At 48.9% G+C, this 11,664-nt stretch overlaps 1 protein-coding gene across 1 annotated transcript in view; it reads left to right on the forward strand.

Annotated features, from left to right (window-relative positions):
• The first annotated feature begins 10,124 nt into the window (after positions 1–10,124).
• Positions 10,125–11,664, forward strand: part of mdga2a (MAM domain containing glycosylphosphatidylinositol anchor 2a) — a 66,403-nt gene continuing 64,863 nt past the window's right edge. Inside the window, exon 1 of the mRNA XM_070979893.1 lies at positions 10,125–10,901. Coding sequence (XP_070835994.1) covers positions 10,829–10,901 — 73 coding nt within the window. The 5' untranslated portion in view covers positions 10,125–10,828. The remainder of the gene's footprint in view (positions 10,902–11,664) is intronic.

The raw sequence follows: 11,664 nt of genomic DNA on the forward strand, positions 1-11,664 counted from the left end.
AGGGCAGAAGGTGCTCAGAAAAGCTCACAGAACACTGACGCTGACATTTTCATGACTTTGTTCATCATCTGAGGTGAAAACATCAGATCTCCAGTCAGAGAAGAATAAGTGTCTGTAGTTCTGAACTTAGTTTTGTAGTTTAGTCATTCTGAGAAAAGATTCAGTTAAAGTTTCCATGTAGTTATTAGACAGAAGAAAGTGTCAGTTATAGAAGTGCAGATCAGGTGCGTGTGAGTACCTGCTCCAGCAGGTGTCACTGTTCCGTCCAGGTGTCACCTGTGGTGTCCTTCTTCTCTTCTGTTTCTGCTGAACTCACTGAGACTGTTGCTTCTTTGTTCTGGTGAAGATCAAACCTTTTCCTTCAGTCTGTGTCTGTGGAGGTTCTCATTGGTCCAGGTCTTGGTACTTCTACGTGCTCTACAAAGGTAAACTGGACTTGCTGGAGGTTCTAGAAGATGCTCACTCCCCCTACAAAAGGATAACAGCCCAGGACCCCCCACCAGGCAGTTAGAACTGAAGAAGCCTCTTTGAGGCCAAACGTCTTCTTGAACCTCAGGTCCAGGTACCTCTAAAGATCTCACCCTCAAACGCTCCAGACGGGTTATTGAACATCCCAAAGGAGCCCAGAGAACTTTTTATGCTACAGTTGGTCCTCGGTGAAGGGACAGAATCTTTCTTTCTATTGGTCAGAACAGTCTGATCTGAACACATTCACAAAAATCTTCTTGACATTTCCAAAAGTCTGATTCTGGTTTTATTGATGTCCAGTCATTTCTAATCAAAGTGTTCACTGACAGCAGCTTCATGTGTTCATCTCCTTCATCCACTCATGTGTTCACAGAGTGCTGAACTCGCTCCATCCTCTATGATCGACTGAGCCTTTCAAACCCAATCATGATCCTCTCACCTGTCACCACTGAGCCTGTTTACCTGTGAATGATCCAAACAGGTGTTTCTGGAGCGTTCCATCTTTCAGTCTGTGAAACGTGTCACTGCATCAGATTTTACAGAAATCAATGAAGCAGTGAGGAATAACATAAAATATATAGACTTTGAGCTGTTCTCAGGTCAGTTTGTGTCAGAGGATCAGATCAGCTGATCACTTCCTGTTTTATTGATGGAGTCCAGATCTGTCCCCTGTCTCCTGCCTATCGTAGTCCTTTGTTTGAGGCTTGAGGGGTGAGATCTCTGGAACGTGTTCAATATAAACGTCCATCATCTTTAAACGGATTCATTTCATCTGTGAGTGTGACGACGCTCTCTGGAGTTTTCTCCTCGCTGTCTGTTATAATTAACAGTCGGCTCTTAATTCCCTCACCTGATCACCGAAACTACATTAAACATTCAGGCTGGAGCTCAAGCAGCACTCGTCACCATGACAACATCCGTCCATCGCCCCCCCCCCCCCCCTTTTCAGCCTAGATGTGAATCGACAGCGACACGACGCAGAACAACATCGATCTGTCACACACGACCGCCACTCTTTACCTTCTTCTTCTGGGACCAGGAGAGTCGCTCAGAGTCCATGAATAAAAGATGTTTTCTTCTGCTGAGCCTCAAACTATAATGGTGGCGTGTTACCTCCACCCCCTCGAGAGCGGCGGCGGCGTCTTTGCCGTTCCTCATGAATAAAGCAGAGGCCCTCAGGTTGGAGACAGGTAATCAAAGCCTCCAGCTCTCCTGCTTTTCATTCATAATTCAGTTTTAAATGTCTTTTTTACTGGTGATCATAACCCTGAAGACAAAAGCTCCTGCAGCTGGAATAAAACCTGTTTGATGGTGGAAACACCAGGACATGATGAAGAAGAAGAAGAAGAAGGAAGGAAGAGAAGAAGACTTTCAGGCCGGCAGTTTGGGAGTTCAGTCTACATCAGGCCTGTTAATGTTCTGCAGCCTTCTGCTGCTGTGCTGCAGTCGACCTCTGAGCCTGACTCTGGAGCTGCAGGGGTCCCTGATTCTGGATCTGCAGAGGTCCCAGGTTCTTGACCTCCAGCAGTCTTCTGTCCCTGTGCAGCAGCAACCTGTCCAGCCTGAGCTGCAGCAGTCCCTGGTTCTTGTTCTGCAGTGGTCTTCGGTTCCTGTGCTGTCGGCCTCCCGTGGCTGTGGTTCAGCAGCCTCCCGTCCTCCCGTCCACCAGCTCTGCCTTTGCTGGCCTCCCGCCCTCAGAGAGGTCCTGCTTTCAGTGCCGGTCTCACCTGTCTCTCTGCTCAGCTTCCAGGTCGCCCTCCACTTTTTCTCTACATATTGTTTCTGAAAACGTCTTTTCATTCTAAGCCTTTTTAATCACTTTATTCCGTTTGGGTTCATTTGTCTGCATGTCTGAATTAAGGTGTGTATGAGTGTGATTTATGTGTAAAATGAACATTGTTGTTGTTTTCTGTTTCTTATTTCGTTGTATGAAGACCTTTGTTTCCTCTGGTTTTACTCAGTGCTGAATAAACATAAACTTTATTGTTATTTATCATAAATGTTGGAGACGTTAAAGGAGCAGCTCATACGTTTCAGTTTCACCCCTGAGTGTCGGGTTTAGCGTAGCTTAGCACAAAGACTGAAAGCAGGGGGAGACTGTTAGCCTACATCCACCAAAAGAGAACAAATCCAGCTCTTCCCGACTCCGGCCGTCCCCTCAGCTCGTCCTAATGTCTCTCTGCATCATTGATCAGAGTGAAGGGCAGATTTCTGCCGTCAATAAAACAAACAGACGTTGACTTTCAGACGCTCTAACTGCTGGAACAGATATCCTCGTTTCACTGCTGCTGTCTTCAGCACTGAAACACACAGCTTCACCTTGGACAAGAGGCCCTCAGCAGAGCAGCATCTTCATCTTCATCTTTATCTTCATCATCATTTTTATTATTAACTGCTCAGATTTTGTACATTTCACACAACAGAGACTGGAGAAGTATAAAAACAGGTTTGTGTGTCAGAACTTTGTTTTTTCTTCTTCTGACGACCCCTCAGACTTACTGTGGACCCACCGGAGGGGCCGACCCCTCAGACTTACTGTGGACCCACCGGAGGGGCCGACCCCTCAGACTTACTGTGGACCCTTCGGAGGGGCCGACCCCTCAGTAACTGACAGTAAAATGCTGCTCTGACGTTGATGCTTCAGTCTGAGCGGTTCAGCTGTACGTCTTTCTGAAATGGACTTTTCTGCATAATGAGTACTTTTACTTCGTTTCAATATACTTTGTTGCTAATACGTAAAGTAATAGTAATAATTTACTTGCAGAGTTTTTTCACACTGTGATGTTAAAACCAGCCGGAGGTTCAAAGAGTTGAATCAAACCTGGATCCAGAACCTCAGAGATGGTGGTCTGCAGATGTGAACGGTCCCGCCATCTTTACCTTCTTTTAACATGGATCACAGTTAAGCATCAAACGGACTCCGAGGATCACACGTACGTTTCTTATTCTTTTATCTGACGTCTTCTCATCCCGTGATGTTGTTTCTGTGATTCTGCTGAGCTGCAGATGTGATGAAAGTGGTTTCACGTGCAGGAGGAAACAACCTGCTGCGAGCTCGATGAAGCGCCGTCAGCGGCGTCTGAAGGATTTCACTTCAGTTTGTACCAGAGCTCAGACTCATGTCGGACCAGAGACAAGAGCCCAGGACACCGCAGCACCAAAGGGACATTTCACTCTGTCCTCACTGACGTCCCCGTCCACAAACTGTCCTCAAAGACAAAATGTCCTGTGTCTGAATTGTGAGCTGTTTCCTTCAGAGGAAAAATCTTCTTTCTGAAACTGGAATGAGCCAAAAAAAAACATTTTCTACAAAACGTACGAGGACACTGTGAAGTGAAGGCAGCTCAAACTGGTTCTACTCAAACCAGGAAAGAAAGTGGAGACGGAGCGACTCACTTCACACACTTTGAGCTCTTTAATCCATTTCTGAGGTTTCGAACCTCCAAAGTGACGACGGCTTTGATTCTCCTTCAGACGAACACTGAGTCACAGCGAAGGAGGCGAAGACACAACAGAGACAAAGAGACAAATCAACAATGAGACGTTACTGCCTTCAGCTTCATCTCCCAGGTTACAGGAGGAGGAGGAGGAGGAGGAGGAGGAGGAGGAGGAGGAGGAGGTGGAGGAGGAGGAGATGGCATGAAGGAGGAAGAGGAAGAGGAGATGTTGATAACATTAAGAGGAGGAGGAAGAGTTTGAGAAAATGACTGAATGAGGAGGAGGAGCGAAAAGAAAGGTGGAGGAGCAGGAGCTTGACATTTGTTCAGCAGGAGAGAAGGAGACGCAGTGCTGTGCTGCAAGGACTCCTCCTCCTCCTCCTCCTCCTCCTCCTCCTCCTCCCCTTGTCCATGTTTTGTTTTGTCCTGATTGGAATCTGTCCTCTCAGGATTCATCTCATCTGCTGCTGATGAGCTCGTTGGTTAATTAGCTCACAGCAGGAAACAAAGCGTCTCTCTGTTTCTGGATGAAGACGATGCCGCCACATCTTCCTCCAAACCAATCCCATCAGCCGGAGACGACGTCAAACTGTGACGATGATTCCCACAAACAGCTAAACTTATCAAACGCTCCAGTTTGTCTTCAGGGTGTCAGATGACCTGAGACAGTCTCGTTAAAGAAGCTGCTGCGAGTCAAACAGCATCATTCACACATTATGGAACATCCCGTTTCACCACCTTCAGACAGAAACACCAGTTTTCTGGTCGTTTTTAACTCGGTCGTGTTGAACCATCAGATGAAGATGGTGGACTCGTCAAAGGGGATGAAGAACATGAAAGTCACCTTCTTGCTCTGTTGCAGCAGCTGCAGTCAGCGGGACGTTCAGAGGAGCTCTCAGCTCTGTTATCAAACGATTGAAGTTTGAGAGGGTTTGAAGAGCTGCTGTGGTTCAGGTCTGTGCCTGTCCTCAGGGACTCTGCAGATCAGTTCGTCCTTCTTTTGCAGAAAGACCATTTAGACCTCAGAGCAGAACAAACTGCCTGTGTCACAGAGAAGATTCACCTGTTCCAACATGGTTCAGTCCATCAGGTGGAACATGTCTACAGATCTTCAAGATGCCATTAAATCAAAGTCTCTGATTGTTTTTTGATCTGTCTCCACTGATCATCTGTGCGTCTCCACATCCTTTTCCCTCTGAGTGCAGCTCTGTGTGAGCGCTCCAACGTTCAGACTGAATCATGTTTGTGACAGTTAATCAGCGTACAGGGAGCACCTGCTCAGCACCTGGTCGACACCTGGTCAACACCTGGTCAACACCTGCTCAGCACCTGCTCAGCACCTGGTCGACACCTGGTCAACACCTGGTCAACACCTGCTCAGCACCTGGTCGACACCTGGTCGGTCTCTCAGGGTCACTGAAGACAAACTCTCCTCTCGTCACGCCTCCTCAGCCCGCTCACTGTGTGATATTTGTTGTCTTTGTTATTCTTTGTGGACCTCATGTGCAGACACGCCTCACGTCTGTACTCTGCTCTTCATTTACTGCATCTTAGGTCATAAACTGTGTCCTCCTGCAGCGAGGACGTCTTCAGCTCTGAGAGCTGTCTGTCTTCACCTGACCACCTGTCAAACCTGTTATACTTTACTCCACACAGACAGTAATCCTGTGAAGTAACAGATTACTTTCAAACGACAGTAACTAGTAACCTGTAACATATGACATTTTGACAGTAAGTTCAGTTCTAACAGTTCAGAATAATGAAAATGAATAAAAGTGTTGGTCATGAGTTTACTGAGAATCAGCTGTGAATGAGTGAATCAGCTGTGAATGAGTGAATCAGCTGTGAATGAGTGAATCAGCTGTGAATGAGTGAATCAGCTGTGAATGAGTGCTACTCTGCTCCAGCAGCTGATTGGATGTTTGCAGTCAGCTGCTACGGTGGCCTGGAGAGTCCACCCGGTTTGTCTGCAGGTCTGCAAGTGTCTCAGGAGACAGATCCATGAAATGTCCCTCAGGTCTTCATGTCGGTCCAGTATGGAGCCTGAAGGTTGAAGCTCGTTGGAGACAACGTCCTCACTTTTCAAAAATGTCTCTTGTCTCTGCCCTGGTCCGAATGACAGCACCTGACCTGCCTCAGCTTCCCTCTCTGAGGTCGACTGTTGGCCCCTCCCACCTCATGGAGGGCGTGGCTTCACCTGAAAACTCACACCTCATTTCACCTGCAGGGGACGACTCGGCCCCATTTGGTCTTCTTTGGCAGACGTTGGACAGAACCTGGTCCCTTTGTTTGGTGTCTCCTTGGTCCAGCTGAGCTGATGACAGACATCAGAATGAAAACACTGCAGCCCTCTGATTGGTCGGAGAGAATCTCGTGGAATAGCTGGAGTTCTCCATCGAGGGGGGGGACGTGTCCAGTAAGAGCAGAGAGCATCTGTCCAGCTCTAATTGCTCGTCCTCAGCCTCGGAGACCGTCCATCAGAGGACTGAGCTCCATCAGTGAGCGAAGCCTCCACTCAGACGCATGACCAGCTCTGCACAGACACTCTTCAGCCTCCTCTTCCTCCATTAACAACCTCCTGGGACGCCTGGACGCGTTTTATTGCGAGACGATCGAAGCTTCAGACGGTCTGCAGGATTTTGTCTTTTGTCCTGATGTCCATTCACGCTCACCTGTCCCCAGAGACTTTGAAGCAGCTTTAATGAACCAGGTTCTTCACCAGCAAAGCTTTGGTTTGGCTACAGCTGCAGGTCGAGATGAGTGAGTGAGTGAGTGAGTGAGTGAGTGAGTGAGTGAGTGAGTGAGTGGGTGGGTGAGTGGGTGGGTGGGTGAGTGAGTGAGTGAGTGAGTGAGTGAGTGGGTGGGTGGGTGAGTGGGTGAGTGAGTGAGTGAGTGAGTGGGTGAGTGAGTGAGTGAGTGAGTGAGTGAGTGAGTGAGTGGGTGGGTGGGTGAGTGAGTGAGTGGGTGGGTGAGTGAGTGAGTGAATGAGTGAGTGAGTGGGTGAGTGAGTGAGTGAGTGGGTGGGTGGGTGGGTGAGTGAGTGGGTGGGTGAGTGAGTGGGTGAGTGGGTGGGTGGGTGAGTGAGTGGGTGGGTGAGTGAGTGAGTGAGTGAGTGAGTGGGTGAGTGAGTGAGTGAGTGAGTGAGTGGGTGGGTGGGTGGGTGGGTGAGTGAGTGAGTGGGTGGGTGAGTGAGTGAGTGAGTGGGTGGGTGGGTGAGTGAGTGAGTGGGTGGGTGAGTGAGTGAGTGGGTGGGTGAGTGAGTGGGTGAGTGGGTGGGTGGGTGAGTGAGTGGGTGGGTGAGTGAGTGAGTGAGTGAGTGGGTGGGTGAGTGAGTGAGTGAGTGAGTGAGTGAGTGGGTGAGTGAGTGAGTGAGTGGGTGGGTGGGTGGGTGAGTGAGTGGGTGGGTGAGTGAGTGGGTGAGTGGGTGGGTGGGTGAGTGAGTGGGTGGGTGAGTGAGTGAGTGAGTGAGTGAGTGAGTGAGTGAGTGAGTGAGTGGGTGGGTGGGTGGGTGGGTGAGTGAGTGAGTGGGTGGGTGAGTGAGTGAGTGAGTGGGTGGGTGGGTGAGTGAGTGGGTGGGTGGGTGGGTGGGTGAGTGAGTGAGTGAGTGAGTGAGTGAGTGAGTGAGTGAGTGAGTGAGTGAGTGGGTGGGTGAGACTCACTCAGCTGAAGGGGACGTGGGACAGCGGTGGTGGTTGCAGGTTGTTGACTTGCTGCAGGTCCCTCAGCGGCTGAAGACAAATGTGAGCACAGAGGAAACGTACACAGCGATGAAGCTCGTTAGCGGCCGCACTGATTAAAGTTTGGAGCCTCTCAGCTGTTTGAGCAGACGAAGCAGCGCTGCAGGGAGGAGGAGGAGGAGGAGGAGGAGGAGGCTGTTTGGTATTCTGCTGCTCCTCTTTGCTGCTCTGCTGTAATTAAAGTGTGAAATCGGGGAGGATTTGTCCCACGGTGAGGGGACACTGTGTGGTCCTGCAGAAAGATGGACAGCTCAGAGTTAAAGGACAGGAAGCTGTTCAGACCACAGGAGACTCAGAGACAAACTCAGGACTACCTCAGAGACTAAATCCAGTTCAGTACAGACAAACTGTGTCCAAAGCCGTTTTGAATGAGGTTAGTCCTGAATTCAAATGTTTGTTCTGGATTAAAAACCATGTTAAAGACACCTAATCCAGAACTAGGTGAGTCCAGAGTCCCTGTGACTCATTTAAATCAGTTTCGGTCGTGTCCATCCTGGTTTGGTCTCTGCTGTTTATCAAACCTGAGCCAGAGAGAGAAGGGTTTTAAATGTTGTCTTTGTTAGGACTGAGGATGACCGCTGTCGCTCCTTCATCTGCGTCTTTTGTCTGAGCGTCTTCAGTTCGAAGCCGCTCCGTGTGAGACAGAAAAGCTGTTTCCACGTCGTCTCTGCCTTCAGGAGACGAAGACTTTTCCTGTTTGTGTGGGAGACGTTTGTCTGGCTTCATTTAACCCAGGATTAAACCAGTTTAGAACGTTTAATTTGAGTCTACAGACAGTTTGAGTCTCACAGAGTCAGATTAACAGTCTGCAGGATGCACCTGAAGAGAGGAAGAGGAGAGGAAGAGGAGGAAGGAGGGTGAGGAGAGGTGTGCATTCGAAGAGGAAACAATGAAGGAAGGAAGGAAGGAAAAGAGGAGATGAAAGAGGAGACAAATGTCTGAAGGTTACCATCAGTCTGTTCATCCAGCAGCTCACAGGTGGAGTCCTTGGCCTCCACAGACTTCCTGTCCTGATAGGACGCAAGCGAAGCTAACAGGAAGTTAGCATGTTAGCGGCTAGCTCACTGAACGAGGTCAGGAAGTGATTCATGTCACGTCTCATCAAACGCTGCTGTGAGACAGACGCTGTCTTCACACATCGTCTTTGTCCAACATGTTTGCTCGTCTGCGTCTGCAGGACATTTGAACATTACGTTTACTGTCAACTGCTCTACCTGGTTTCACCTTTCAGGTAAATTTGGAAGGAAACTTCACTTTCATGTTACGTGAAACCACTCTGACGTCCCTGAAAACAGAAGAAAACAGAAGAAGTGATGGAGGACATGCTTTTTGATTATTGGACAAAATGTTTCACGCTTGTATTTTTTTAATCAGCGAGCTGCAGGTGAGTAGGAAAGGTGACAAACAAATGATGCTTCTTCTTCTTCTTCTTCTATTCAGTGTAGTTTCTGTTTCTGTTAAAGAAATGAGACCTCTCTGTCTGTCTGTCTGTCTGTCTGTCTGTCTGTCTGACTGTCTGTTCCCGCCACACTGACGAGTCGCGGGAAAAAAGATCAGTGGGGCCTCGCGCTGTCATTTCCCACCACGCGTGCCGCCTACAGGCTCCTCTGGTCTCGTGAGGGTTGTGTTCTTTTTTTTCAGAGTCACGGTCAGAGACCAGCGGCTCGTGATATTTCGCGCGGCAGATTCCGATTGACGTCAAGTCCGCATAAGTCAGCCAGACCGAGACCGGAAAGCAGCCCATTTCCCCTCAAAATAAAAGCCTACAGTTTGTAAAGTGGCGGTACAAAAACGGATAATGTAATAAGTTACAGCCTCATAACTGGCGAATGCTGATGTTTACATTTTTTGAAAAATGTATTAATAAGTAAAATAACATGATAACGTACATGTACACTCTGTTCTGTTATGTAAGGGTCAAACTTCATGTGTCAAAACAGATTTACTGACTAAAAGATATACAAGTACAAATATTCGAGTGATTAATGATTTGTCTTGTAATATTCTTTCTAATGTGCTGTAGTTTTTTTTTAACTTTAACCTTTTATGACAACTTGTTACTGTAAATTTTTCATTAGTCTACGCAATCAAGCACTCATTTAATTTTTAAGAAAGACAAGAAAAAGAAAATACACCAGCAAAAGCCCTCTGTGTTGCTGATTCCCAACTTTTTCTAAGTAAAATCTACTTCTGACTCTTGTTGGTCCATAGATTTTATTCTCTCATGTTGTTTCAATTAAAAAAATGTAGCTTTGAAAAAGTTCATTATTCAGTATTGTACCAGGAAAAATCTAAGTAGCAAAAGTCTAAAGAAACAAAATTTCTTGTAAAAGACATATTTTCTGTGTTTCATTCGGTTAATCTAATCCTCAGACTCAGACAAACCAACGAAACACATTGCGACGTTTGGTCACTGGTTTTTATTTTGAAAATATCTTCCCGGAAGCGGTATCCGTTACCACTCTGTTCGACTTTGCCGCTCGGTTCGCTCGGTGACGTCTCACCGGTGAAATCCACCGACGAGTCGACTGGACTGACCGCTTGTCTCTTCGCCGGAGCTCAGAGCAGCATCACGGCATCACGGAGCCGCCACTCTCCGCCTCCTCCCCGGCCTGACGGGCCGCGAAGAGCCGCTGACAGCCCGCTCTGGACGCGGAGCGCGAACCGCTTCTCCGCAGCGTGATGGATGTAACGTTAACTCCGGTACCGACTAACTGACAAGGAGCCCGGGGGACTCGGGGGGGCAGCGGGGACTTCTGAACATCCTACTGCCGAGCCTTCAGACGCGCCGCCGCTGTTTTAGCTGAATTTTAATCTTTTTTCCACAATGTCACCACCAAGGAGACGCGGCTGAGGCACCTGCTCTTCCTCTCGGGTCTCCGCTGACCGTCATCCCCGCCAACTGTGTCTGACGGGTTTAGCTAACGTTAGCTGCGGAATGAGCAGAGCCGGACCTTCCTGTCACATCTGACCGGGGTTTTGGGGGTGGTGGCGGCGTGTGGCGGGGACACATTTGGATTTTTGGATGAGAACCGGTCACCGGGCCGGATTCCTTGCGGAGGGACGCCGGCCGGAGCGGAGGAGGAGGGAGGAGCAGCAGCGGCAGCGGCAGCTGCGGGGAACCGGACTGACAACCTCATCCCCGGGGGGAGAGAAGCAGCGAAGCGGCCACAGGAGGATGTGAAGATGGGTTTAGTGCTCGGTCTCCTGTGGCTGTTCACCGGCTTCCTGCAGGGCGTGCACGGCCAGGGCGTGTACGGTAAGGACGGCACCAACATCCCGTTCACACGGTGTAAATGTCCCACATTTGAGCCGTGAGACTCGACGTGAGGACGATTTTAACGGCCTGTAGAGCGAATACCACCCACACCAACTTGACCTTGTGAGGGATTTAGCGCGTGTAGGCTAAGTGTGTGTGTGTGTGTGTGTGTGTGTGTGTGTGTGTGTGTGTGTGTGTGTGTGTGTGTGTGTGTTGCTCATTCAGTCATATTACGTTCATGCCTGGCCTAAAGGCACAACAGGTAGGCTGCTGCACGCAAACACACCTGTGAATGACACAGAGAAGGTGCAGATGCTCCTCTGATGCTCCTGCTGTGTGGAGGGACTCTCTGAGTCCTGAGACATCTGGGACATTTCCTGGTCCAGCCTGTGTGGAACCGTCCTGCAGAGACAGTGTTTGGACAGTGTCTCTGCAGGACTCATGTTGCTGCTGCTGTTTTATTTTCATCCTCTGTGACATGACTGGAATATTCAGCTTCCTGTGGGGACTTAAAACGCGTCCTGAGTGACCTTTATTTTGAAGTTATGCTGATTTATTCCTGTGGTTACTGTGACAGGCACCATGATAATCCTCTAACGTGAGTTGTCCCGCTCATGTCCTCTCTCTGTCCCCTCGTCCTGTCTTCAGTCTTGTTCTATGGGAACATCAGAGGACGCTGTTGTTTGTCCAGTGACGTCTGTCCAGTCCTCAACCACTCAGGACTTTTTTTTAAATGTAGTCTCTTCTGTGAGTTTTGGCCGTT

The sequence above is a fragment of the Chaetodon trifascialis genome, chromosome 14 (assembly GCF_039877785.1).
Source record: "Chaetodon trifascialis isolate fChaTrf1 chromosome 14, fChaTrf1.hap1, whole genome shotgun sequence".
Classification (NCBI taxonomy): Eukaryota; Metazoa; Chordata; class Actinopteri; order Chaetodontiformes; family Chaetodontidae; genus Chaetodon; species Chaetodon trifascialis.